The sequence below is a fragment of the Ictalurus furcatus genome, chromosome 10 (genome assembly GCF_023375685.1).
Source record: "Ictalurus furcatus strain D&B chromosome 10, Billie_1.0, whole genome shotgun sequence".
In the NCBI taxonomy this organism is placed as follows: domain Eukaryota; kingdom Metazoa; phylum Chordata; class Actinopteri; order Siluriformes; family Ictaluridae; genus Ictalurus; species Ictalurus furcatus.
In genome coordinates this window covers 7,969,490-7,997,094 of record NC_071264.1, presented here as the reverse complement: position 1 = coordinate 7,997,094, position 27,605 = coordinate 7,969,490, and the positions used below count along the sequence as shown (strand labels likewise).

The following is a 27,605-nucleotide window of genomic DNA, read 5'->3' as shown; positions in this document are numbered from 1 at the left end:
CCTACGGGGGTGTAATTTCTTCCAAAAATGCCACTCTCGGTAGTTCTATGTGTGTAAATGGAGAACCAGCTACAAAGATTATCCCATGTTAATAAGCTTGTATTCACAAACATAGACATTTTCCATCTCTCTGACACTGGATTGCTCTCTCAGCTTAAAGAATGAACCCGCAGGCGCTACTTTGCATGGCCAGGTTTCAGATGATAAATGTGTATGTGTGTGTTTCTTGGTGGAATATGGGTACACCTTAGGGAGGAAAAAAGCACAAGTCTGATGTAAGTGGGCGTATATGGGCTCTCTCTCTCAGTATAAAATAGCCGATCTATTTTGGTGCATCCTCAGTGGTCTCTCTGAAGACACCTCTCGATAGAGACAAATGAACAGAACTCTGTGTGTGTGTGTGTGTGTGTGTGTAAATAAGCAGGTAGAGAGGGAAAAAGAGGCACAGAGGAACAAGAAGGTGGGGAGAAACAAGGGAGAATGAATGAAAATGTATGAAAAGGGATAAACCTGTGGGATGCCTGGGGGCAAGGAGATGGATGGCTGGATGGAAGGAAGGAAGGGTCTACCTGTCTACCATCCAGAAGAACATCTTGACAGACTGACTAGAGAGCAAGAAGTAGATAAATTGTATGAATTTGCATGGATTAAAAGCGAATCCCCTCTCTTATCACGTACCTCTGCCAAGTTGACATGAATGTCTTTTTATTCCACCAAGGATTCTACCAAGGTGACCTTATGTGGTGTGGCTCTCTTACTTCTTCAGATCCTCTGAGTCAATTGCAGACCCATTTTAAAGGGACAGTTCATAGTTGTTTTTTTTTTTGTTCTTTCTAAATTTAACACAATTTCTTCTTAAACAAAGTAAAACATAGTTCGACAATGTGGTTGGAACTGGGAGTCACTACAGATGATAAGAAACCAGTTGGATTAATTTCTCCAAATACCTAATTTCAAAATTATAAAAAGGTTTATCTTCCCAAGAAACCCATTTAAACTTTTTTACAATACCTCCACGATTTTGCATTCATTCACAGAAACGAAAGCAAAATCAAGCAAACAAGGAGCTTGCAATTTTTCACAAATACAGCAGATTTTCTGCAAATTTGGCCCAAGAGGCATCATGGGATGTCATCACAACACGCATTAAGCCAAAGTCCTTAAAGCCAACGGTACTGTGATCATACTGAGCTGTTAAAACAGCTTCAGTGGAACTTAAGCATAGATTCTACAAGTCTCTGAAACTGTAGTGAAGGGAGGAACACCTTTTTTTTAATAAAACATAATTTCTTACTAGTTTTTTGATGATAGTGATGGAGAGTACTGTTTAACATGTTTTCAGTTGGGTTGAAATCTGGTGACTGTATAGGCTGTATGATTTACATCATTTTCAAACTCATGAAACCATTCAATGAGATCTTGTGCCCTGTGGATGGAGAATTCATCACCCTGGCACTGACCATTTCCGTCAGGATAGAAATGATTCATCACAAGATAAAGGATCAATCAGAGCAACTTTGTACTGATTTGCAATGACCCTTCCATCCAATGGGACAAGTGGACCAAAAACATGCCAGCAAAATCCCCTCATAGCAGACTTTTCTTGTCTTTTCACCAATCTGTATGACGTCTGTAAGGCATCAGGAAAGGTATTTATAACCATTTAGTGCAATAACTCTCTGTGAGGTCTGTCTGGGTCTCAAAAAGTTTGCATTTTTCACCAAAACAATCTGAATGACGTTATTTACTTCTCAACAGGCCAGTTATGCAGAAATTGTGAAAAATCGGTAAAATTATGCCTCAACATAGACTCTTCAAAACCTTTAGCTAAGTGAAATAAATAGGGAACGTGTTTATAGCTGAAGACAGAACGACTGAAGAGCAAAACTATTTGAGTTGCTGTTTAGGCAAAAGGCCCATAGGGAGAACCGCCATCTGTATTCATGTACTATAAAGCTACATACACAAACAGCAATCAATGTTTACAAGAACATTGTAAATAGGGCCTGCGTGAGTAACCACCAAACCCTATCCTCAATACTGATTCAAAAGAACAAAAGCTAGAGCTAATTCTCTTGTCTTTTTTTACAGGTGCAGTCTTTTGAAGACCTACACCATGAAATGGAGTGACGTAGACAGAGAAAGAAAGAAAGGAAGAGAGAGAGAGGAGGGGAGGGAGACAAAAAGAAAGAAAAGAGACACTCAGGCCCTATCTACACTAGTGCATTTTCGTTTTAAAATGCATAACTTTTGCTATGGTTGTCTACACTACTCCGGCATGTACTCTACAACCTGAGTGACGAGGGAAGGCTCCGAAAAACTGCGAATGCATTTGGATTATCCAGATCAATAGTTTCGGTCATCATACGACAAGTGTGTAAAGCCTTCACCGTCATTCTTGGTCCAGACTACATCAAGACACCGAAAACAGAGCCCGAATTTAATGAACTTGTCGCCAACTTCTATCAGACATATGGTATGCCGCAGTGCTTGAGGGCAATTGACTGTGCACACGTCAAGGTCAAAAAACCTTTGTCTAATTCCACAGACTTTATTAACAGGAAGGGTAAATATTCTTTGAATGTTCAAGCGTTGTGTGACCACAAGTACTGTTTCATGGATGTTGTTTTTAAATGGCCGGGCAGTGTACATCACGCACGCATATTTGCTAATTCACAACTGAGTGCCGACCTAAAAGATGGGACCACTCTCTCCTAACCTAAACAACTGCTGGAAGATGAGGATGCTGTCCCCGTGTTTCTTCTGGGTGATCCAGCTTATCCCCCGATGCCATATCTCATGATAGAATACCCCAATGGTGGAGTTACCCCACAGGAGCAGTACTACGGACTATCACTTTGCAAGGTATGGTGATCAAGTGCGCATTTGGACGTTTGAAGGCACGGTCTGTGACATGACCTTCCTTTTGTTACTTATGCTTGTTCGCTCCATGAACCTATAAACGAACAATGCGTAAATGTTGCTCTCCAGTACAAAAGGGACTTTCAGCTCCCCACCAGAATGGCTGAGAGAGCGGACAATGAAACCGAGGGGAAACGAGTGAGAAGCGTGTTGACAGGGTTTCTTAAGCCATAAGCCATTTGAGCAGCCTACATTAAAAAAACAAACAAACATATCCCTTATTGTTTTATTACATAACGAGTGTATGACTACTTATTTGACCTATGCATCTGTTTTTACAATGATGTATCGTTTTTACTGCAATGTGCCAGTGTACTAATGGTACAAATAAGTTCAATTATTTGAATTTGCATTGAGTTTGAATAAATACATGCTAGCTACATGCTAGCCTCAATTATCCATGTTTATAAAGAAAAAACATGACAAGGAAAATAGAATGATTAGAAACTAATAAACGCGATGTTTAAAAAAAAAAATTGCATACACGCAAACAAAAATATCAAGATAAATATCAAAATTGTAAACATACATTAAGTATCACAACACAAAAAGTCATAAATGATGTTTTAATTAAAATAGCATGAAAACAAACACAAAATATTTAGACACATAGCAAATTTGTAAATATACATTAAGTATATCACACCTGGAGCTATTTTAATGTTCAGATATAAATATAAGTAGCGCAACACAAAGGGAACCAATGCTGCAAATGCTCTTTTGTAGTTTAGGCTATAACTGCGTGTAGTCACTGTACAGTGAAGGTGAGGTACTGTGCTGGCTATGTGCAGCTGGATTGTACTCCACAAGTGGTCTTCTTGTGGGTGTGTGCGCATAGAAATATTGGTTTTGGTGAGGGGTGTGTAGTGACGGTCAAGGCATGTAACCATGGTTCCATGATCCCATAGTATGCTGCACCAGCATTTCAATGTTTGAGTTCAGATGGTCCATCGTCACGACCACCGACTCATTGTCTGAACAAACTCATTGTCAGATGTTTCAAGTTGCTGCAGAAGCCAATATGCAATAGCAACAGAGGAGAGTTTCCTCTTTAGCTTCACTCTTCTGTAATTAGTCAGGGTAATGCAGCGTCTCTGGCGTCGATTTCCCATATCTGCAGACACAGAAACCTCTTCGACTCTTTCTCCACTGGAAATGGACAACTCTGCGCCTGTCTGTTCTGAGACCGGGACCTCTGGTCCTATGTCGCTGGTTTCTATGCCCTTAGACAATTCGAATGTGGCCGGTGATCCTCCCCAAATTGACTTGTGACCTGTGAACACAAAATACAACCCAGTTATATAAAGGCACACACACACACACACACACACACACACACATATATATATATATATATATATGTATATATATGTATATATATATATATATATATATATATATATATATATATATATATATGTTTATATATATATATATATATATATATATATATATATATGTTTATATATATATATATATATATATATATACACACATACATACATATATACAGGGCTCCAGACTAACATGTGTGAGCAGTAGCACCAGTGCCTCTAAGTTGCTACATTTCCAAGTTTCTGAGTTGTTAGTGTTGCTACATTAAATCTATGGTTAATGTTGGTGATTAATGGTTTTTGGTGATTATGGTTAATGTTGGTGATTAGGCAGGTGTGCCTGAGTAAGAAAACATTTTCTGTTTAAATTTACTGATTTCAACTTTTTTAAAGTCAAAACATTACATCAACAATAAGACCTACATACCTTTGGTGATATCCTCCTTTTTGTGCAGATAATCCTTTCCCGTTGCTTCCTCCGGTGGTGGATAGTGCGCCCTAAATCTGTCGAGTATGTCGCCATATTTGTTTTTACATGACTCCCAATCGACATTTTCGACCACCATTGTAGTTATTGGTAGTAAAAATTCCACCTCATCAAATGTCCACATGAAGACGTCCTTGCTTTTCCTCACCATCATGCTCATTGTTTACACTTGTATGAGCATGCCCAGTGTGCATGAATGGTCATGTGACATGCATTTTCGGTCGTGCAGTGTGTACGGAGATCGTTTCTGAAAGGCAGTGGAAATGCCAGTATGGACAAGGATCGTTTTAATTTTAAAACGCCGTTTTAAAACAAAAACGCACTAGTGTAAACAGGGCCTCAGTGGCAGTGGCATTGATCAAGCCAATTCTCGGGCGCATTTCAAAGTGATAAAACTTAATTAACCAGTTGCATGCTTTCCTGCGGCTACCAAGCCAATCAATCGTCTGGCCTTAATGAACTAAATGCCATGGCCATTCATTTCCTGTCCCATTCAAGTTAAAAATTTTGAAAAATTAATTGGTTCCTCTCAAATGTATTTTGCCCAACTCCAGACGTTTGTGGTCAGGAAGCGTATCCATCTGGATTAATTATAAAGAGACGCCACAAATCTTGTCTGCATTATTCAGGACTGAAAAAAGCCCTACATTTAGCAGGTCTTAATTCCTAATAGTGCTCTATCAGTGAATATATGCACGCACAATGCTTTGTATTTTAAGCAGCACAAAACAGATTACTGCTCTAAACTGCAGAATTAATCCCCTTTCTCTGAGGATAGCTTTGCCGTTGGCTGTTGCCTGTATCACTCATCCGATTACTCAGACTACATGATGTGTACGTGCTTCTGTCAAATAAATCAAACGTCATCAAAAATATTAACCTCTGATCATTCCGGGGATCGAACCGTGTGCTTTCACAAAACCAAAATCGGCTCATCCGTGCTGAGAATGGGTTCGGGAAATTTGCTTCTAAAAACTTTTGGAAAAAGAGCAAATTCGGGCATTAAATTAAAAAAAAATCCATAGTGTTTTGTCCAGCTTGCTCTTACACAAACTAAACTAGATACACGTTTTAAAAGAAGCCATTGTTTCACGAATAACATAATTTAAATTGTGGCTTTGTATGTAATTTATTTTAACCTCACACATGCATGCTCATACTGTGAACTACAATTTATATTACAAATCCTACTTTCATCAAATAAACACATGAAGATTAACATAATCCCAGGGTCAGATTAAAAGAGATATGCAAGCACCCTTGCCTTGCGTGTACAGTTTGCCCAAAACCACCCCTGATCAGTAAATAGAGATAGGATGTGCGGCAGATGTATGTATGGTGGAAAAAAAAAATCAGTTTCCCCTTTCAAAATAACAGAATATAATCCTGTAATCTGATAGCACGCAAGCTTGCTATCAAGAGGGAGGCTGTTCTTTTCCACAAGGACATACAGAGGAGAAAAATGCATGTTGACTCGATCAGATCTACATCTTTTGTGTTTTGCATGGCCATGCTGTTATTTCTGACAGTATTATTACAGTTTGCTCCCAGATTGAGATAATAGTATGTAACCCAGTAAACACTGATATATAGTAAATAGGACTTCTGAGTAAATAAGACACTGAGATCTGGCTGTGGCTGTGTAACCTAGCAGGACTGAAAGATTTTGAGCACTTAAACAAACAGGAAAGTAAAAGTATGTGGTGCTGTAACACTCCAATGCAGTATAAGCAGTGTGTAATTGATATATAAAAGCATGAAGTGATTTAGAAATGAGCTAAGGTTTCTGTTGAGAGCTCAGCCTCTAGTGAAGCCTTTGGATTCCCTACGCATCCATTCTGGTAGCAGGCCAAGTCTCCCTCAGGAAGACCTGTACAATGAGCACAAATAATGCTTTTAAGCCACATTACCTACCTACCCACACACACACACACACACACACACACACACACACACACACACACACACACACACACACACACACACACACACACACACACACACACACACACACACACACACACACACACACACACACAGAAGGGGGCCGGTCTGAAAAGTCCTTGAATCGTATACTGTCCTTCAAACATTACCATCCACAACAAACAATGAAATGTATTACAGAGCCAAAGACACATGATTTAATGTTTAGTATCTGTGGAAACACAGACACAAAAGACCCATAGTACACACAAACAACCACAAATATTTAAACAACAGTCCACTGGATGGGTGAGGCTTGAACAACAGGGTGGAGCACATCATTCACTGCTATGTAGAGATGCACACGAGACTGTTATTTTTATTTTTTTAAATCCTGTTTCCATCCTTCCCAAAGGAATTCTGACCAATCTTGCCTGCAGTCTTTATTTTTGTTTGTGCCTGCCTGATATTTTCAAATGTCTTTAGTAGGTTCTATTTCCCAAACAAATTAGCATCGCACAGCATGAGCAGCCAATACGTTCATGTGCTAATGAACCTTTTTTCTTCATATATGACCTCCAGCATGTAAGTAAAAGTGCCACTTTCCACTGTCCAGATGCACACCTCTAATGCTACGGTGAGCTAGGTTTATTGACATAAGACTGGAAGACAGAGCGAGAGAGAGGAAGACTTTGTGAGGTGGAGCGGACATGGCAAGTACATAAAATCGATACCCCTGACTCAGACAGCATCTCTTAACACTCAGCAGTGGCAACGTGACTCACTGGTGACGTAACTATTCATTACAGAGAATGAGGAACGAGGACCTAGGTTACCACTAAAAGGAAGGAAGGAAGGAAGAAAGGATGGACGGATGGATGGAAGAACGGAAGGAAAGAAGGAACAAAGAAACAATCAATGGCAACATGACTTATCACCACCATAACTTTTCATTACAGACGGTGAGAGAGAGAGAGAGAGAGAAAGATAACTGAATCCTGCTGTGTTTTGAAATGTAGAACTTCATAAACTGTTATGAGTCTCCTTTTTTTGTACTGTTTAAACTGTATCAGAATACACAATAAATGATGCAGAAGGTCCCAGATGCTTAAACAGTCATTGGATACCTAGACACCTGATATTTGTGGAAAATAACTGGCTCTAAACTAGAGCGGAAGAGCTTGAATTGGAAGTGCAGTTGAAGTAATGACACATAGGCGTCTTTTTTTAATCTTAGGTGTCTCTCTTTGTAAACATACTACTTGGCCTAACTCTTATTAAGCATGCTGCATTAGAGCTTTTGCTAAGATGCTTACAGTAATCACAGGGTGTGTTATATGTGTGTGCAACAGGTCAAAGAACCCGTAATCCTCCCTTAAGTTTGTATGTCACATCTATATAAACATCTCAGAGATGGTGCCAGATGTAGTCGTGGACCACCTGGTATGGATTTGGTCAATCTTTGTAAACCCTCCAGAGTCTTGTCACTTTGTGTAACAGACTACCAAACATCGAGGGGAAGGGCCAGTATGGATGATGTCACGTTACTTTAGAAATAACGTATTACATATAGTCCATACAAAATGACAGAGCAGACAGACGTCTGAGAAAAAGCGACTCAAAAAAATTGCTCAGGCTTACTGTAGAGTGACCGGGGTAGTCTGCTCTTTATGGATACATCTAAAGAGGCTTTTCTGCCAAATAGCTAATAGCAAATACTCACTTCTAACAACTAATTATGCATATGTGTTTCAATATACATGTTTTTCTTAACATTGTGGTGAGCAAAGCTGTTCATTTTCATTCAGAGAAAATGGCACAAATAGATTAGATCATGATCTGGGAATTGTATTACTTGCTTGCAGCACAGGAAACAGCGCAGGAAACAAATCTGAACCTGGCGCTAAACCTAGGGCATTTGGAGAAGTAAAATACAACTCAAAATTCAAATAAAAAGTTTTTAAAAAACCAAGCTAGGCATATCTACTGTAATTCAATGTTGAAAATGTGTGGCGCTGCCTTATTTCTCTCTCACAGTATGAACTAGTAAGCACGAGTCAGAGAATTGGTTTCAGTGGCAGTGCGCACACAAAACACAATGCTGACAATACTTTCCTGTTTACTGAAAATAAACGGGAACAAATGTTTACTTAATGACTGGCTATGCGTGAAAACGCAGTCAAGTGTGCCAATACATTAGTCTTTATTGGATATAAAGAGATGTTTGAATGAAAAGCATACCAAAGTATGTAAAAAAAATACATATATACATAAGCAGTTGTGAATTTTCTGTGACTCTGTCTATACTATTCATAGGCCATGAGGTAGGGTGTTAGGCTCCACCATTTTATATCCTATGTAGGGCACAAATAAAGCATCTACGAAGCCAAATTTGGATTTGTTTTAACTTGAAGATGGTGGATTTTAAAGCATTTAGAAAGCAATATTTCACAAAAGGTTTTTCATCTCCATCAGCCGTGGTTACTTCGACACTGTGGTGTGTCAGGGCCGTCAGAGCAGGAAAAACGTGTGCAGAGTCCATGGTACCCAGAACTGGAATAAAGAACTACTGTTTGTGTCAACTCTCTGTGGCCTGCTACACTGAGGACATGCGCATGTGTTTGTGTGTGTTCTTAAAAAAGAACATGCTGCTTAAACTGTGCCAGAATGCCACAGAAACACTGCACAGTCTTTTAAGTGAGTTGTTGGAGAAAGTCAGGCTATGGAATTAATCAGGAAAACCCACAATATACAACTACACATAATCTACAGCTATAAAGCCGCTTGACATTCTCTTAAAAGACACAGAAGAATTCCTCCTCAAATGAGAAACCTGGAGAGCAAGCAAACCTCAGAACCTCACTAATTTCCCTCTCTCACTCTCTCTCTTCAGCATTTAAGGTTGTTTTCTGTTGCTTTTTTCCATTTTGCCCCTTGACATACCAGTCATGGACTGGTCTTCTTGTTTAACTGAGCTTAATAAATAGCAGCAGTTTCTACGGTCTGCTTGTTATGAGCACATACACGCCCGTGTCGACCGAAAATGATCACTGTTCTCATGATTATTCAAGAAATGGTTGGAGAAAAAGGCGGAGGAAAGAGAGAGAGAGAGAGAGAGAGAGAGAGAGAGAGAGAGAACGTGTATATTCACATGTCCTGTCTTCTCCATTGTGGTAAATGTAACATTGTTCTAGAGTGACTCTTCGCTTTTGAGCAGCCTTTTTGTCGATCGATTGCAGAGAATTCACAAAGTTCACGTCGATGACAGGATAATCTCATCATCAGATATCTGGCTTGGGTCGTCACAGACATGAACCATTGCACAGCTGATTTAAAATGACAAGAATGAAGTGTGTGTGGGGGGAGCGAGAGAGAGAGAGAGAGAGAGAGAGAGAGAGAGAAAGGGAGAGAGAGAAAGAAGGAGCTACTGTAATTATCAGATAGGAAAACAATTCTCTGACTAGACGAAATGAGTTACAAACTCCTCCCTCACTGGATCAATCATAGCGCCCCAGTCTGTAGATGGATCTAACTTTGAAAAGGCGCCAGTGATCCCTCGCTCAAAAACATTAAGTGCCAGTATGGCAGTCTATTACCGTTGTACCAGCATTCCTCAGGAGATAGAAAGGAAGGAAGAGGTTTGTTTTTTTTCTCTTCCAGAAAGAAATAAAAGCAAATATTGATTTGGAAAATACCACTTACATTCATTTGACTTCAGTAAGCGCGTTATCCTGATCAAGGATGCGGTGGATCCAGAGCCTATACCAGGAATGGGCATGAGCTGGGAATGCACCCTGGATGGGCCACCAATCTATTATGGTGCACTATGCAAGTACACATTCACAGCGTATCCAAAACAGTACGTTTTAGGATAATAGTGGGAGAAAACCAGAGAACTCAGAGAAACCTAACACAGACAGTAACCTGACTTTAGGATCAAACCAGGGAGCTTTTATGCCAAAATGCTTCTATACGTGTCCTATACACCTTTAAACTATTTCTATTTTTCTTTCCATTGGCAGGCCTACAATGGATATGATTCAGGCAAGCAATATTATAAGAAGATAATGCTATATCAAGTATTACATCAGTGTTATGGTGGCTTAGTGGTTAGTACATTTGCCTTGCACTGCCAGGGTTGAGGGTTTGAGTCCCACCTCTGTCCTGCATGTGTGGAGTTTGCATGTTCTGCCTGTGCTTTGGGGTTTCCGTTTTAATAATTTATTAAATTAAATACAATTGCTCCACATTTGAGCAGCACATTTAACCTAAAATTTCCTTTAAATTCTGTACTTTACTTTTAATCCCTTCAACGACTTGAACACATGTTTTCATTTGTTGTTCCTTTTCATATTAAGATTAAAAAAAAAAACCCAGGTGCTATTTGAGGCTGTGCTTTAACTAGCCCTGTCACTCTGGTGATCTTATGGCAACAAAGCACCTTTTATTTACGATGGGACTCGAGCAAGTGGCAAAAGGCGAGGTGGAACAAGACTTACCATAAACAGATAAGACTGTGTACAAAACACAAGTGCTGACAAGCCCGATGTGTGTAACAGACAAGGCCACAGTCACTGGGTTCATATTACCCCCATGTCCTGCCACTCAGCAATCTAAGAACACTGGGAAAGAAATGAGTGCACACTGGAAAGGCAAACCGTGTTCCACATTTGGACGGGCCATTGATTTAACCGCAGTGACCTGAGAAACCTCTCACTAGAGTGCTACCGAGTGATCGTGCTAATAGAAAAGGTCAACTGCTTGAGTTGAACCACTGTGCTGTAATTACCCACTGACACAATCCCCTTACTGTCCTATATCAGGATTGTGATCAAAGGTGACCAGAAATACCACCTTTACTCAACCCCCTTGTCAACGAGTCCTATTGGAATTTCAGTTTATCGAGTTGGATCTTATTTGATTCTTAGTATGTAATTGGAAATTACATAGGGTGCTAAGGGAGTTTTCAAATCCTAAAAGATTTTCTTCAAAAGTAGAGTATTTTCTAATTTTATACTATTACTAATATCTATCTATCTAGCCATCGATCTATCTATCGATCGATAGATAGATAAACATTAGTAATAGTTGATTAAAAAGTAAAAGTTGATATTGAAAAGTAAGTTCAATCAAATTGCAAGACAGTCAAAAAATACTATTTTTTTCCATAAAAAAAGAAAAATGAAGTAGAAGAGTGCACCTGTAGGATTCTTAAAACTATCACAATGAATTCCCAAATAGACCTGAATAGGAACCCAAATGGATCCCATTAAAAAATCATGTAGAAGTGGTCCTACAGTATATTTATATCTTGTCCTATAAAACAATTCCTATAGGAATCTTATAGCAGTGGTTACTGAATATGATAGAAATTATAATTAGAATCCTGTACAAGTTTTTTTATTTTTTTTTATTGGAATCCTTTAGGATTTTTTGACAAGGGCTGCTCCATAAACATGCGTAATTTTCAAGACTGTATGTGAGTAATGTGCTTAGTATTACATACATTCACTATATCAACATTTAACACACTAACAATATGGAGTCATTTTCTGTGGAAAACAATTGTGCCTAAATGTAATCATGAGACCATAACTGATCCATAATCAGATTAATAACAATCCAGCTGTCATTGTGAGCGCAATCCTCAATTATTCTCAGATATTACAACTATAAATCCTAATTTATATCTTCACAATGTCCATGTTGTGATTGCAAATTATATACTGTATACTTACAATTTCCATACATCATTTACAAATTTGTGATAACTACAACACTAGCTAGTCAATATTTCTTGTTATCCTTCAAGAGGGATGTCTTTGGACTCAAAGACAGAACTGCTGTAACGTTTTGAAGAGCATAATTTCTGTAGATGTCTCAGGAGAAACTGTAAAACTGTCACAACTGTCAAAGATCTGGTAAGCTTTAAACCTATATAGTAAGATGTAAGCTACTGGACTGTATATGTGAATGATGATTCAAAAATGGTACATAAGTTTGGTTTATAAAAGATAGGACTGGAAAATTTGCTATTCACAGAAATCCAATTTTGCCATTGATTTCACCCTTTGCAGGAGTTTGTTTGTGAACGCAGGTTTCAAAACACATCTGCAGTCAAATAATCAGGGGTGACGACGGTTCCTCAAATGTTTTATTATAGTTAAAAGAGACGAACAGGACAGTTTTGCAAGTCAAATGAGTGCTGCGTGAAAAAGCAGATCTCTCTGTTGGGTTCTCACAAGAAAGACCCTCACTCCCCAGCACAGGAACTTACCTGAGGGCACTCAAAGAAGAGGCAGCGTTCAATCTGGGCGACTGCCAACACTCAAAAAAGTTCCACTTGATTAGATATAAAACACCAACTGTCACTAAAATTCATCCTCGGTCTTATTGGTCTTTGAATATTAATGAACCCAATACGTATTTTAGCTAACAGGACATTCAAGACAAAAGAATTTAAAATTGAACCAAACAAACAGAACCCTAGAGTGGATCCTGCCACTTAGACAATTAAGCTCAAGGAGGCCCATGAGAAGCATTCCAAGGGCCCTTGAGGGTTCGGAATGCCCCGCTGAGTCGCCAGCATAATTCGGAAATAATAAAGAAGCGGGATGGTACTTCAAAACACAGCTGGTGATTGAACAATCTTGTGTGTTCCCACCCAGGCAGTGGAGGCTCAGCATCATCCTGCCTCTATTCATTCCCTCAAGGCAAAGTGCACCATAAAACCCAGCTTTGTGTGTGTTTTGGGGTCACAGCATGGAGTGAACAAATTGTTCATCTCTGACTGTGGACAGTTTCAAAGGCTTCTTACTGTTTGTAAGCCTAGTCCAGAAAGTGCTAGTGTAAAGGAAAAATACACCCCAAACAACTTCAATCTTTATAATTAACACGTGATCTTCAGCGGCATCCAATAGTTATTTGCGATCAAAGTCTGAGTTTATGTTTTAAGTTTAAATTTCTTTCATCAACATGGTCTTTTTTTTTCTATTTTTTTCCTACAAAACCACACCATCAACCAACCAATAAATTCACACCAGAATCACCAAAAATATTTCCATACAAGCATATTTAATGTTTCAGGGTGGTGTTTTCCTTTAACTCTACTATTATGTTATAGGTCAATTTTACCCATTTCTGAAATACTGGTTAATCTCTCTTTTTCTCATTTAGGGTCATGAACTTATATGCAAATATTTCTTCTTATGGCTTGTCTCGGACACGCTGTAATAAAGGTTTACTGTTTGAAGCTGTTCTTCGCTGTTTTTTGTGTGTATTTAAACTGTGGAAGTCATTCTGACCCATAACATAATGGATGTAACTTTTTTATCCAACATAATAGAAGGGTTAAATGTTCATTAAACTTGGGTCAAAATTACAATCCTTATCTATTTACTGGTCTCTGAAAAGCACTAATTTGATTTGAGTGTCCAGTCGTGTTCTCCATCATCCAAGCAATTGTCAAGTTGACTAATTCTGCAGCGTGAACACTTGTAACACCCAGCCAGGGAGTCAATATTTGGGATTCACAACATAGCAAAGACCGGTGTACATAATTTTTTTTATATAAACAATGTCAGAATGTGTACCGCAAAAAAATGATATCTTAGCAAATGATAATATCTTGGATATAGTCGACTGTGTCCAGTGGAACCAAATATAAGATTACAATAAACCTAATATATGATTATTGAACCTATTTCTAGACATTCTTCCCTCATTTTAAACTTTTTTTTTTTTTTTATTGGCAGATAATTTAGTTAATTTTAAGCATTTATTTCTAATAAGAAGCTAAATTATCTGCCAATGGAATAAGAAAGTGTATTTGTTTCATTTGAATCTTATAATACCAAATACTAGATACATTTGACTATATTTGAAATATTTTCACTTGCTAAGTTGTAATTCCTTTAAACTGTAGAAAAAGGAAACTTTCACTGTAAGCAACATGAAGTACGTTCTTGCATTCTGACAGGACGAGCAACTAAAGTAAAGGGTTTTTTTTCTCTCTATTTGTTCCCCTGTTAAACAAATATCAACTCAAACCAGAGTATGATCTATTGCAAGTCTAATAATAATGCCTTTCAGCACTGAGCATGGCTACCATTAGCGGTTAAGGTTATAGTGCACAGAGTGGAGGAGCCCGAGCAAATATTGACAGGGACTAACAGCGGCTCGCTTCTCCAAACATCTGCGTTGTACGAGGAGAGAAGAAAACCACTGTTTACTGTAAGATCGATGGAAGAACACAAAACCTCAAAAGCCTGTGAAAAAACAAGCAGGCTGTCGGAGAGCAATTTTAAGCCTTTGAGATGAAAAGCAGAATGGAAAGCGCGACATCGTAAATCCTGTATCGCACCTGTCTGACGTGTCCAAGAGTCGCAATAAAACCATAGGAAAACAATGTAGTATGAAAACCAAAACCGCAAGAGCTTGAGCTGTCTTGACCAGGCAAATTAAGTACTTTTGTATTTCCTGCTTCAAGGGTCAGGCTTTGTGGTCTTGCATCACACTGGTACATCTCTCTCTCGCTCTAGTTTACAGTCTACGGTAATAGCTTCTGCTGCCTGCTTAAGTAATTAAATAACCTAACCATGCAACACTGAATAAGCAATATTTCTTTATCCTTCAAGAACAATGTCTTGTAGACCTTGAGACACACACACACGCATACACAAATGCATTAAACAGCATTATCTAGTATGCACTTCCATGCCTTCGACAATGTAGTTATAACAGAAGGCCTTTTGTAGCAGGCTGTAGAGATGATGCTCAGACTCATAATGAAACAAGTATTCCACTTCAAAAATATGGCTCTTAGCTCAATAAATCTTTTATTCTTCTACTCATTCATTTAACAAATCCTGTCCTTCCATCTACCGCTGTGTACCGTTGGACACAATAGCCAGCTTCCGACTGATTCCATCATTTGAGAAGAGATACAGAGATTAGTAAAGATCTATCAGGTTATGGGTTAATAATAACCTGCCGATTTGCAGCGCAGCTCAAACCCTGGCAGACTTGCATGAGCTAGATTATGGGGCTATACAACTCACTAAATAATTCAACAACGTGACTTAGATTTCCAGAATTGTCATACATAATACATGCAGCTCGACAAATGTCCTGTGTATTAAGCACACAGACATGCACTTTTTTTTATAGCCCGCTAATTAATTGTGTGAATGTGTAAAAGTGGCAAGGTTTTTTTTTCCCTCGCTAGCCTACGTGCTACATTTGTCTCCACTCACTTCGGTCCACACAAAGAAAAGAAGCAGGAAGCAGGGAAGAAGGGAAAGAGATTTTTAAAAAAAGTAGAATGGATTTTCTTTTATATAAAAAAAAAAACTAGGCTAATCTCAGACCATCTCTAATTTGTATCTAAATCATCACTTGAGTCATAATTTCACCATGCGACATAAATAAATAGGGTATGAATGCAGGAGGGAGTGTGTGTGTGTTTAATCTAAAAAGGAATTATAAAAGCTTGTATACGAATAAGAAACACACACACACACACACACCTTTTCCTCTTGTGCTCACAGACCATGTAATGAAGGATTTCAGAGTATCCTGACACCCAGCATTCATGTCTGATTGGCTAAACCTGCTGATTTATTAATGAGGGAGTAAATATAGCCAGGGATCAGTATGCTATGTGTATGCTCTAGTCACTCTCTCTCTCTCTCTCTCTCTCACACACACACACACACACACACACACACACGCACAAATATATACAGTGTTAACAAGGTGGCAAATAAAACCTCCGGATCAGAAGAAAAACAATAAAAAAAGCAAGGTGCGGGTTTAAAGCACGCTCTAATGCCTACACTGTAACTCATGCAGACGCTCAGATGCATTTCCCTTGTAGGCTGCAAAACACATTGATCTCGCATATGTGTATCAAAAACCTGACATCAATAATTCACTGGAGCACAGAATCTGGAAATAAGAACAATACACCAAGGGCAGGACAATGAGGCTGTTTAATGCACAGACAAATGGAGGAGATGGAAAGCAGAGAGACCGACACGCGCACACACACACACACACACACACGCACACAGACAGAAATAGAGAGAGTAAGGGATAAGCACTATGGCAAAACATAATGTCACAATTGCTAAAAACATTTAGATAATCAAAACACAGTAAACATTAATGCAATAGTGCCACATTAAGGAGTATACAAAATACTATTGAAGAAGGAACTATTAAAAAGAAACAGGAAAAAGGGTTATCATGAGTTGCTAACATTTTCTAACTTCTCCTTCCAATTCTTTAACTATCTGCTTCCCTGACCTGACTCTCTCGGCCAAAAATGCTTGATTTTGTCGCGGCCAAAACGCCTGATTTTGCTGTGGAGTTTTTTGCGGAAAAGTACTTGAACTGGCAAAATTGCATTTGCACAAAATTGTTTTGCATGACTTTCTCAGTGTTTGTTGGTAAATGAGACCAACATTGAGCTGTACTCATGTTCGACGCACGTGAATCGAAGAGGGCTTTGGCTGAATGCGTGTTGTGATGATGTCACACGTCACGTCTATGCCCAAATCTGAGGAAGTAGAAAAATTACAAGCTCCTCCAGATATTGCAGAGTTTGCCTGATTTTACGCTCATTTCTGCGAGCGCAAATTCACGAAATCCTGGAGGGCTTGAAAATCCAGTGCAAGAAACAAACAAACAAACAAAACGGCTGTGCACTGAAGTGCAACTACACTTTCTATACTATGTCGAGTTGCTGAAAAATCTCCAAGCCTGAGTGCAAAAAAAAAGTCCTTCTGAAAAATGAGGGGCACACAGGAAAGGAAAGGAGAGGAGAGGAGAGGAGAGGAGAAGGTGGTGGTGGTGGGGGTGTTATGAGGGGAGGAAAGGCCTTAGAATGGTAAGGACAAACAGTTGGCTGTCGTACACATATAAAGGAAGCGCTGTGACTAAATCATGCCTGGAATACATAATGCACAATGCCCCCTCCCAGCCAAAAAATGAATAAATAAACAAATAAAGTGAAAAATCCCTCCTCAGGCATTGCCTTTCTGCAGCTTTTGCTCTGCATCCAGTTTCTATGCAAGGACATATCTATTAGCATGCATGACTACACTCACGGCCCCTCACTTGCGCACAGAATTATATAGAGAACACACAAACAGACACAGGCAGAGAGAGAGAGAGAGAGAGAGAGAGAGAGCGACAAGCGAAGGGGGGCACTTAGTAGACACATATTGAGTCTTCAAGCCCTAGCCGTTTGTCAGTGTATCGCTTCTCCCACGTGCCACTGAGTACCTAACAGCAAATTTTACTGCCCTATGTGACAAAACCAAGATCACAAGAACCCTAATTCATTCACCAATAACATCAGCTCACAAAGTAAATCTGCTGTAGTGTCTCACTTTTCCACCGTCCCTTATTTATCAGAGGAACGCTGTATTGAAGGAAATATTCTATGAATCATGGTTATCCTTAGGGAAACCTTTCATATATATGACCTCTATAAGAAACCGCTCAAACCAGCCTTTTCCTCATATTTACATCCCCCATCTCCAAACTAAGTAAATTACTGTTTTTGTCTGCTTTAGTTGTCCTTCTGCGTATCCATTGACCTTTTCTTGTAGGACAAACCAGAAAACATCAGCGACCGAAGCAGAGAAAGCAGATTTCATCAGGATAAGGCGTAAGGATTTCACCTTACAGTCGAAGCACAGGAGGATTTGTACTTCATAAGGATGAATAAATTGGATTGATGCAATTCAAACTAGCAATGAAACAGGTGTTACTTGCACCGTAGAAGTTGATTTAAAATTATATTCAGATCAAAACCAGACCAAGTTGTTTCTTCAGCCATCTCTGAAACTTTCTAGGCAGACTGTCGCCACCTAGAGGAGAATTTTATAGACATGTTACCTCATGTACTATGTACATAGCTCAGCTTACATGCATGTCCGTACTCAGAAGCCGGAATATGAACACAATCTACTGGTTATTACATTTCCTATCTGTCATTTAAACCCATTAAGAACAAGTGGAATTATTCATTTCCATAAGCCGTGTGTTTTAAGTCGCATGCAAGAAGAAACCCCGACAGATAATCCTCTCTTGGCTTTAATTCAAGCTCCGGATAGCACGTGGAAAAGGAACATTTTCAAGGTAAGGAAAAGAACAAGAAAAAAAAAAAAACGAACCACTTTTAAACAAATTAGTGAAATCCCTTGTTCTTGGCTTGGAGGGATTGCATGGATAATTCTCTTTAACCTTGATTCGTCAGTAAGTAATATGCCCGGGCGCCTGCAGCGCAATTAAGTGCCATTACTCATCCTCCATCCTGTTATCATGGAGCTCCTGCACTGCCAGGCAAATTACACGACGTTTCAGCTCACCAAGAGATTCAGCCAGTGGCACCTCTTTAACACACACACACGCACAATCGTTGCTTATTTCAAGCAAGCTCCACTCATGGTGTGGCCAGCTGTTACCAACCCCTGGACCCCCTGCTATAAAATATCACTAAAAAGCCTCCGGGCCTAATAGGAGCTGCTTAAGGTGCCCTTCTACAGCTTTTTTTTTGAGCTGAGGGAGGGCGTGTGTGTGTGTATGTGTGTGTGTGTGTATGTGTGTGTTCATGCTGGTCAGTCTGTCGGTTCCCAGCACTAATGACAGAAGTGTGGGGTGAACTTCAATTGATTTAGGGAGGTTTAAAGTTTTTCCTTCTGACATGTTTCCTATAACAACACTTCTCAGATCTATGACACCCTCCAGCTCCCTCTTTGCCAGGCTCTGATTGTTTTATGGTTTCAGTAACAGGATCCGAGCTCTGCCTCCGTCCATCATTTTGGTGTTTAAAAAAGGAAGAAAGAAAGAAAGAAAGAAAGCACACAGTTTGATGTATGGAAGAAGCTCTACCATGCGCATCCAGCAGTCAGAATACAAAAAACTGTGTGTGTGTGTCTGTGTGTGTGTGTGTGTGTGTCTGTATGTCTGTGTGTGTGTATGTGTGTGTGTGTGTGTACGTGTGTGTGTGTGTATGTGTCTGCTTTCTTCACCACAGTCAAGGTGAGTGTGATGTTTGAAGCATATTCATTTTATTTTGCAGATTGAAGAGGTGGTAAGAGAGGTACTATGCAGGGGTTGTTGATGATGAATTGCAGCTCGCTCAGGCATTTATAATTATTCTGCTTATTATTAGTCCCATCATAAATGGTCACACACATGCTGACCTACAGTCTGCACACTTTACACGATCATAGACTGGAACGCCCACATTCAGCTTGCAAACAAAACCAACACGTCTTTCACAAAACGCACATATAAACTGAACCTTTCTACTAGTGACATGCTAAATGCACAAATTAGCATCTGCTGAAATACCCCCAACATCAAACTCATTCTCATCCATACTGATTTCAATTACACCTGACATGCTCCGATTAAAACAACAACTTCAGACACAATAACACTTCTATATATATATATATATGAGGTGAGTGAAAGCAAATTTCACAGAGTTTCACACTGAATATGTTAGAGCTACAGCACACTGTAAAACATCACTAGACACAAAAAAACATAACCCCACGTGAGCACAAAATCTAATAAGAAGCACACATTAAAGGCAGGAGAAAAGACAGAGCGACAGGTAAATTACTTGTAGCTAGCTGTAATCTCACAAGGCTGCAGGCCTGCACCTGGCATAGCTGTGTTTAAAATAGGGACTTTAGCCTTGTTTGACACGACAGATTTCAAATGCCTTGAAACTGGCTTAGCATTAACAGAGACACAGGAGTTGTCAGTGGCTTAGTCAAAGTGCTGCACACAAAGACGCATTAGTGAGGAATGAAGAAATCCACCAAAGCTCTTTATTTCCCTCTACAAAAAGCACAAGTCTATAGTTGAGCCATTGACGACTATAGTGAGATGCAGAGATCATTTGGTTACTGTGATTAAAAAAAAAGAAAAAAGTGCATAACAAAACCTTTAGATGTTAAAATTAAAATTACACATCCAGATAAATGAAGACAGACAATAAGCTGGAGATTGATGAAAGCTCTATTTGTTTGCCAGAACTGGTGGAGTACCCTTCATGAACAAAAGCAGTAAAGCATTAATCATATAATGAATGCAAGACACCAAGCCTGTCTATTTATCAGTGTCTCACTTATACTTACAAGTGCATCTAAACAATACCTCTGTAATAGAATTACGTTATCTGTTCGATTCACCAAAATGCATTACCTTAAACAATATGGGCAAAGCTGAATGTCAAACATGGATAGAGAGGTAGGCTTTGCAGTACATAAAGAACGGGAGTGAGTAATGTTACATATCACCACCATTCCCCGCTTCCTACCTCCCCTTCCCATTTCCCCCTCTTCCCCACCCTTCATGCCAGCTGCTCGGCATACACACACTTATTCATCTAAACAGACAGGGCAAGACAGAGTCAGAGAAAGCAAAAGCAGGAAGGACAGGGTGATGAGAAAAGAAAATATAAACAGCGTTGCGTACCTGAATTATGGACATTCTGTTAACCGGTGTGTCTGTGGTGCTAGTCACAGGCCCTGTGAAACTTGTATGGCAACCCACGTGTCCTTGGGGAACGCTGAGGTTGTTGGCTGTTGGTTTGAGGTACATGACCTCGGACCTAGGCGAGCTGAGGGGAAGACGTGTCTGGTAATCGAAGTACATTGGCGATGTGGCCAGCGAGGGGCTGCTCACTACATTCATCACGTTCATGGTGTCACGTTCTTCTACCTCACTCTGCACCAGCATGATGTCATTCTTGTTGATCTTCTTCTTTTTGCTCTTGCCCAGCTGTGGGTGTGAGTACTCTGCGATGCGGCAGTTGTAGGTGCGGATCTCCTTGTTTTCCCGCTTGCACTTGACGGCGACTGCAATCATGGCTGCCAGCAGCATGACAGAAATGACGCTGAGTGTGACAATCAAAGGGAGCGACACGTCCCAGCCATGCTGCTCAGCATTGATCCGTGGCTCGCCCTCTGGCAGGGGTCCTGAATATGCCTTGACCACAAGCTTGGCCATGGCTGAGAGCGTGGGCTTTCCATGGTCTGTCACTTTGATGATGAGCTCCACAACAGAAGACACCTCCTCCCACAGTGGCTGAGCTGTCCGCACCTCTCCGGTCACAGAATCAATCTCAAACAGGTGCTCCTCGTTGCCATCTGAGATCTCATAGGCAAGGCGGCCGCTCTCACCGAAGTCGTTGTCCACTGCTCTCACCGTTGTAATAACATGGCCTACACCAACATTGCGTGGGACATGGATCTCTGCTGTATCATTTTGCAGCAGTGGCAGCACAATGACTGGGATGTTGTCATTGACATCAAGTACACTCACACGTACTGTAGTGTTACTCTCCAGATGGGGATTACCTGAGTCCTTAGCCTGGACCTTGAAATCAAAATATTTGGTCTGCTCATAATTGAAACTCCTTAGGGCATAAATGGCTCCATCAGTAGGTTTGATGTTCACATATGTAGTAATGGATTCCTCACTCACATTAGATGGAAGGAGAGAATAAGAAACAGTGCCATTTTGGCCCAAGTCTGGGTCATGAGCCAGAACTGAGCCAAGATATTCTCCTGGGATGTTGTTTTCAGGCACCTGAAGGAGGTACACCATCTTTGTGAACCGTGGTGCATTATCATTCTCATCGAGTATTTTGACTGTAAAAGACTTTGTGGCGTTCAGTGGAGGGTTACCACTGTCTTTGGCCATGATTGTAATGTTGTATTCATCCTTCACTTCTCGATCCAGCGGTCTATCGGTCACCACTGTGTAGAAATTGTCAGAGTTCTCCTCAAGTCTGAAAGGTACATTGCCTAAAATCCTACATTGGAGCTGCCCATTGCGGCCAGAGTCCTTGTCTGTCACTCTCACGAGAGCAATGACAGTCCCTGGGGGTGCTGCTTCACTAACTGCCCCCTGCCGAACCGCCACAAAGCCTATTGATGGCCAATTGTCATTCCTGTCAAGCACTTTAACAGTGACTTTACAGTGACCAGGAACAGGATTCGGACCTTGATCCTTCGCCTGTACATCAATTTCTATAATTGGGTTTTCCTCATAGTCAATTTTCCCCTGAATCTTTATGACACCTGTTTTGGGGTCTATCGAGAACAATTCTTTGATTCTATCCGAGCCATAAAAACTCAAAGAATAGGTAACCTGCCCGTTACTTCCTTCATCGGGGTCAGTGGCATTTAAATCTATCAACAATGTGCCTGGTGGAGAATTCTCGGGAATTTCCACAACATAAGAGGACTGCTCAAAAACAGGGCTATTGTCATTTGAATCAATTACTTTCACATTGATTTGCATTGTACCTGACTTTGGATACTCCCCTCCATCTGTGGCAGTTATGATTAGAGTATGATGGCTGCGCTCCTCTCTATCTAAAGACCTTTGGACGACCAGCTCAGGAAATTTAGTTCCATCTCCTCTAGACTTCACATCCAGAGAAAATATGCTGTAATCATCTCGTGTGATTTGATATGTTTTAAGGCCATTTTCCCGGGTGTCGGGGTCATAGGCAGCAGCTAGGGGAAAGCGGGTGCCAGGGGCAGCGTTCTCTGAAATATCGATGTCGATCTGATCAGAAGGGAAGCTGGGCGCATTGTCGTTTATGTCCTGTATGTCTACCTTAATCATGTAGATCTCTTTGTCATTGGCAAACACTTCCATAGAGAGCTGGCACTTAGGGTTTCGTTTGCACAGTGTTTCTCTATCAATCCTCTGCTTGATAAAGAGCAGCCCACTTTCAGGGTCCACATCTATGAGGTGTGGAGCTGAATTCTCCAGCACCCTGAAGTTGGATTTTTTGCCCTGCTCTCTGAGCTCGAGCCCTGCGTCTTTGGCAATGTTTCCAATCACACCCTGGTTCTTTTCCTCGGAGATCGTAAAGTTCAAGTTTTTCAATGTCAGGGCTTGCGCCCATAAGAGTAGGAAAGACAAAGCAGAGAGGTGCATTCCTCTCGACACGAGCGCCATGGCTCCAGATGCGCTTTACGCTTGCGACCTGTTGATCCGTCAAGCGATCTCACAATTCACACCTCCGGTTACAAGTCTGTTCATTGTGAAACAATGCGCAAAGACATTGTTGCGGTCTTTTCCTCAGTCAAACAGTCTCTTCGACGTTTCCACAAGCAGCGTTGCGGCTCAACATCTAATTGATATTCTGCTGAAAGCCTGCGCGCGCTGGATCACCACCATCCGGCTTCCACGACCGAGCAGCTTTTTCTGTGATTCCTCTCACCTGCAAAACACACAAAAAATAAACTGTTTGTCGGAAACATATTTCTTGCAAATCGCTGTGGAAATGATTCCTGAATAATTGAATATTCCACAAATCAAAACTGCTCTCTCTCTCATTTTTGTGTGCTTTTTTTAAAATGCGGCTTTTTCCCCTCCCCATCCTCACGAAAAGCGCATCTGATATATTCCTCATTCCTCAGCGAACTACGTGAACAGCGTGTAAATAATGTAACCTTGAAACGCGTCGGACGCTTTACAGCTAAGCACAGCTCGGTGTGTTTATTTATCATGTTTTAACAACGCGTACAGGACTAGAATGTCACAATAAATGCGCACGAGCTGAACTATACGCACACACACACACACACACACACCTGAGCTCACACTTCATGTGTATAAAGCCTACTAATCGTGTTTTGTTTTGTTTTAGGGTTTTTTTTTTTCTTATCACAAAGAGAGGCTTAACTGGGGCCCCCATCTGTACCTGTCTGTCTTGAGGCAACACTATGAATACAGATGCGTTAAAAGAAATAACCCCTTCGCGCGCGCTCACCATTTCTGCTCTATAGTATAATGTCATTTCCTTTTATATTTAGGTTGCTACCCCCTACAAATAAAAACAAATCTGTTGCATGGGTTGTGGCACAGCAGCAAGTCCTGCTTCGGGTTTGAAGCACACATGACATCTCTCTCTCATCTCATCACATCACATCACATCACATCTCAGAACAGATTAGAAATGCACACTTACCCAGCACACAGCGCGCTGTCCAGGCAAAAAATAAATAAATAAATAACAACAACCCCAAAACCAAACCACAATAACCCAATAACCACACACAAAAAAGCCAGGTTACATCCTTTTTATGCGCAAAAAAGCCAAGGAAAGCCACGGAGAGGTCCAGCGCGCGCTACAGTGCGTGGATGTGGGTGCAAAGTGCTCCAGCAGTGTGCGTGCGCGCGCGCGCGCGCGTGTGTGTGTAATAGGACCGAGGCGAGTCCTCTCTCCCGCGTCTCTCCTCCTATTAGAATGCAGTGAGTCCCCTCTGCTCGCGGCTGCAGCATGCAGTGAGTCACCGGGCTTCCGCTGAAGAATCTTTATGAGAGCTTTGGGGCCCCAGCCACGGAATATAGATCCACAAAGGGCGTTTGCGCTGTAGGGAGCCCTGTGACACGGCGCATCGCCGTCAGATCTGCGCGTCCTTGCTCCTAACACGGACGTCCAGGCAAAAATGAAACCAAACAAACACAAAAAAAGAAGAAAGCCAACTGATAGACATTGATCTCTATACCGTGGGCCCGGTTGAACAGATCCCCAGTCATGTCACGATAACTGTAAAGAACAGTGTGGTTCTGATTTCTGGCCCGGTTTTGCCGGTTCCATCCCCTCAACGGCTCACTCTGACTAAACTCACTCTTTCTCACTGTGCATTAAAGGTCGTTGCAGATCCGCTGCCAGCCAATACATGAAGGAGGGGGCTGTGGCTTCCGGATTGCTGTCCAATCAAATCACCCGCTCGGTGTTTGGAGGCGGAGTTAAGCGACCGATGCACCAAGTGGGACGTCCCTCCTGGAACAGGCACCAGATTTCAAATCTCACACTCGCCGTGCGGGATTTGAAATCCGGATGATGATGATGAAGTCCGTTATTCAGGCGCTGTTTGTTTACTTCACGCCTCGTTTTAACGGTCACTGCCTATATAAGCTGCTCTATATATGAGCATAGTTTACAACTGGAGCCTGTTTGTTGTGTCCAATAAGGCTTTTAAAGCAAAACTGTATCTTTATAACGTATTATTATCATTAAAAAAAAAAAAAAAACTACAACAACAACAACAAAAAAAAAACATTAATGCACATTGCTGCGTGCAGGGTGAGATGTTTATGAAGAAATAAATAAATAAGCATGATAAATACATTCACGTTAATAAAAGATGAAAACATCTGTAGTTTATTCCGCTTTGTATGTATGACTGTACTTTCTCAGTCTGCTTCCTCTATGATTCCATCTAACACAGACCTTTTCTTTTCATTAACATTACGATCTCATACACAAACTTAAAAAAAAAAAAAAAAAACTTTAATTTGCATATGTCGTAAAACTCACTATATAGTATGTACTAAGTGCAACACTACCAAACATTGCTGTGAATGGTATTGCATAGAAGGAGTGTCTACTACCAGGCAGACTTTGGACATTTGGCAGACCAAGAGGTGTGTTCATTCAGCTCATCATTGCCCTCTAGTGGTAGACTGGCTCGCGGTCACCGGAGATTCACTGCACATTCGAGATTCTCTCTTCTATTTCTCAACAAACAAACACACAGAAAGGACAAAATGCTTATTGAATGCACTTTTAATTTTTATCCCGTTAAATCCCCCTGAAGCTTATCTCTCAGAAACGCAGCTCACCAGCACGTTACAGTGTTAAAGTCAGTAAGGGACCGTCTAAAAATTGCATGACCTGGGCAACTATGTAACATTCGACCAAGATTATAGTCATCTACTTCACAGGATATCTAACGTATTGCAGTATTCTGATACAGTATGGATACAGTATTTATTTATTTATTTTTATAGCATATATTTTATTAATAATTATTAATGATACAAACAATTATTATTATATAAACATTATTACGCCACATAAAACCCAGGGTTAGTCTTAGCAACTACAGCAAAATGCTGTAATAAACAAAAACAAAAACAAAACCAAGTGGTTTTTATTACTACATTTTTTCTGTAAACAAATAGAAATGAAACTCAACAAATGTTATTATTCACACTATATTATATTCCATTGTTCATATAAGAGATTATTTTCAAAACTCAATTTTGAAAATAAGGTGGGGTTTTTTTTGTTAAAAAAAAAGAAAAAGAAAAATAATTAAAATTCAGTCACTTTTTGATTGTAGGAGTTACTCATGTACAACCCATTTCTTTAAAAAAAAAAAAAAAATCAAATCAAATAAACAGAATTTAAAAAATCTTCTCGCTTTAGTTGATAGTAATAATGAACTGTATCCTAGTATATTTGGTTTTTACAGTGAACCTCCAGTGACCACGAGCCAGTCTAAAATGTGGTTGAATGTGACTGCCAAATACAAACATGGCCCATAGTATATTCCTGCCCACAACACCTATTGGCAGGTTTCCGTGTAAGGCATTGGAAATGCAGATGCAAAGGGATTTGCCATTCCGTTCGGATATTGTCAGACTCCATACGCAACACTGAGGAAATTAAATAGCAAACGGGGTAATTGCTATTGCTATTTCAATATGACAGGGTCATAACGCGTAACACACGGGAAATGCAATTGCAAATAAACTTTGTGTTTCCATCTGAAATTTGGCAGAAACTGTACGTTTGTGTAAATGAAAATGCAAACGTTAATACATGATTTGCATTTTCATTTGAATTATGTCACAATTTATGCGTCCAATAGTAGGAAATGCAATTGCAAATACAGTTTGCAATTGCTTTTGAATATTGTCTGCAAAATACTCTCATACAAGCTCAAGCAAATTCTTAATGACTTACATATCAAAAAGTTGTACGTTAAGAAGAAGGGTTTTCTGAGGACACTTCTGAAGACACTGAAGAATAAAATAGAAGATAATAGAAAATGAACAGAACACAAGGTAATAATTTCCATTGTTTTGTAATT

The 27,605-nt window shown here is 40.2% G+C and overlaps 1 protein-coding gene across 1 annotated transcript in view; it reads right to left on the bottom strand.

Annotated features, from left to right (window-relative positions):
• The window catches only part of pcdh17 (protocadherin 17), a 76,201-nt gene extending 48,826 nt beyond the window's left edge, over positions 1-27,375 (bottom strand). Inside the window, exons 1-2 of the mRNA XM_053635567.1 lie at positions 24,689-27,375; positions 21,172-23,938 (exon numbers count right to left, since the gene is read on the bottom strand). Of these exons, the coding sequence (XP_053491542.1) occupies positions 21,172-23,673 (2,502 nt within the window). The 5' untranslated portion in view covers positions 23,674-23,938; positions 24,689-27,375. The remainder of the gene's footprint in view (positions 1-21,171; positions 23,939-24,688) is intronic.
• Positions 27,376-27,605: the final 230 nt, after the last annotated feature.